This window comes from Aplysia californica, unplaced genomic scaffold, assembly GCF_000002075.1.
Source record: "Aplysia californica isolate F4 #8 unplaced genomic scaffold, AplCal3.0 scaffold00126, whole genome shotgun sequence".
Classification (NCBI taxonomy): Eukaryota; Metazoa; Mollusca; class Gastropoda; order Aplysiida; family Aplysiidae; genus Aplysia; species Aplysia californica.
The window spans coordinates 1,434,548-1,436,924 of NW_004797396.1; the positions used below are offsets into that span (position 1 = coordinate 1,434,548).

Genomic DNA, 2,377 nt, shown 5'->3' on the forward strand with positions numbered 1-2,377 from the left:
TGTGTGTTTGTGTGTTTGGGGGGGGTTATGTTTTGGTAGCTGGGATTATGTGTATATGAAGGGGGATGTCATTTTGATGGTTGAATTGTCAGTCTTTGTATTTATATCTATATAATGTACATTTCTTTACTTTCACTTTGAAACATTTGGTTAAAGTTTATACTCTTGTCTGACACGTTCTGTGATGTGTCGTCCACAGCTGCTGTCAGAAGCGGAGGACTGGAAGGAGAAGTAAGTGACCTCCATATTGTCCCACGTTGGGTCGCCAGTGTGTGCTTTTGTCTATATACACCTGTCTGTTGTCAGCTTCTGCATACACTTTTTTTGACTTACTGCGCCTTTCTTTTCAGATTTTCTAAAAACTGAGATGGGTGTTTGGTGGGTGATCTGGTGTGGGTTGCTCCTTCTTTCCTGTCAAACATCCATTGTCCTTATCTCACCTCCCTCTTTTTTTTTAGTATGTTACCTCTCTAGCAGTAACACCTATTTTCTTTGGCACTTATATGGCCTATTTATGTTGCAAGTTTTGTCAAACTTGTACTAAACCTAAAATGAAAAAAACTGAGAGTGCTTTGCATAAGGAATGGATTATTTGTGTCATAGTTCGTTTAAAATTATAAATTTCTACGTTAATGTGGTTCATATTTTGTTTTAGAGAAAGAAGTAGGTGTGAGACAATAATGTAACAACTGGTAAGTCTTACTTCTTATTTTTCCTTCTGGTCTTTTCGTCGCCCTTTCCTTCTTTGTGGGTGATTGGCAGGTGTTCCTTCTTTCCTATCAAACACCATCGTCCTTCTCTCTCCTCCTCCTTTTTTATGTTTATTACCTCTTTTGCAACACCTCTAATCTTCGGCACTTATATGACCTTATTGTGTTGCAAGTGCCGTAAAACTGTTACTAAAACTAAACTTTCCTTCTTTTTTCTTTGATAGAAGGCCATTAAAATAGTGTCAATGTGCTTCTTTTTACATAAACAAATATTTTGGGAGTCTGCGGTTGTGGTGTTGATTGTTTGTAATTATTTTGTTTGTCTGTCTGTCTCAGGGTGAGCGACTTGAAAGAACAAGTGGAGCAGAGAGACGAAGAGTTCAAACAGATGCAGGAGAATGTGGCCTTCAAGGAGAAAGAAGTGGAGGTGAGGGATGCAGTGTGTATGTGGGGGAGGGGGATGTGTGTGTGTGTATATGTGTGTTTGTGAGGGAAGGTGTCCTATGTGTGTGTGTATGTGTACGTGTGTGTGTGTGTGTGTGTGTGTTTGTGAGGGAAGGTGTCCTATGTGTGTGTGTATGTGTACTTGTGTGTGTGTGTTTGTGTGTGTATGTGTGTGTTTGTGAGGGAAGGTGTCCTATGTGTGTGTGTATGTGTACTTGTGTGTGTGTGTGTGTATTTGTGCTTGTGTGTGGACATGTCTTTTAAGGACAAGATGATGGAGGTGAGAATGTTTCAAATCTCTTGCCTCTTTTTTCCCGCCTCGCATGCTGGGGATTTGGAGCTTTGGTTTTCATTTGAGGGGTCTTTTTAGTATGTGTATTTGTGTGTGTAGGTGGGTGTGTGTGGGTTGGTGGGTGGGTGTATGTGTGTGGCGTGGGCAACTGCATATGGTCCAGTAGTTGGTTGCGGGTGCTCTGGTGTGGTTTGCTCCTTTTTTCCTATCAAACATCTGTCGTCCTTATCTCTCCTTCTCTTTGTGTATGTTACTTTCTTGTAACACATAATCTATTCTTCGGCACTTATATGACCTTATTGTGTTGTAAGTGTCATAAAGCTCTTACTATGTAAAACTCTTACTGAAACTAAAAAAGCATATGGTCTAATGAGTGCACAGGTCAGATTTGTCTGTCTAATAATTAGAGTAATTATTTTAATTGAATCTAGTTGTTTTGCAATGAATTTGGCCTTAATTCAGAATACCTGGCCCTCTCTGTAACAGCTTTCTTATGTGCCTGGTAGCTTCCTGTAGTGAGAGCCCTATCTTCGAAATGACTCATATTACACCTTGTTGAACTTAAAATAATGACAAAACAAATTACCCTGAAATTGTAAATGTCAGTGTCAATAGCTATCTACACCTGTGCCTGTGGGTCAGTGGTTCGGCACATCACCGTCGGACGCAAAAGACAGGAGTTTGATTCTCAGATAGGGAGGATTTTTATCCAGTATCTGTCTACTGGGATGTTTTATCTGTCTGAGCCTGAGTTTGCCTTGACAGGCAGGGTTGAAGCAGCCTGCCTCCAAAATGACTTGAATAGTCTTGATGGGGATGTAAAACGCTTATAGTTCCATTTTAAAGAATATGTAACTATCTACAAAGGCCTAGCCTAGGCACGAGATCATGGATACCTTATGTACATCAAGTTTGTTGTCTCCCCCCCACC

The 2,377-nt window shown here is 40.5% G+C and overlaps 1 protein-coding gene across 1 annotated transcript in view; it reads left to right on the top strand.

Annotated features, from left to right (window-relative positions):
• The window catches only part of LOC101849366 (melanoma inhibitory activity protein 2), a gene marked incomplete in the record, with an annotated part of 48,819 nt that overhangs the window by 31,594 nt on the left and 14,848 nt on the right, over positions 1–2,377 (top strand). Inside the window, 2 exon segments of the mRNA XM_035969221.1 lie at positions 200–231; positions 1,047–1,137. Of these exon segments, the coding sequence (XP_035825114.1) occupies positions 200–231; positions 1,047–1,137 (123 nt within the window).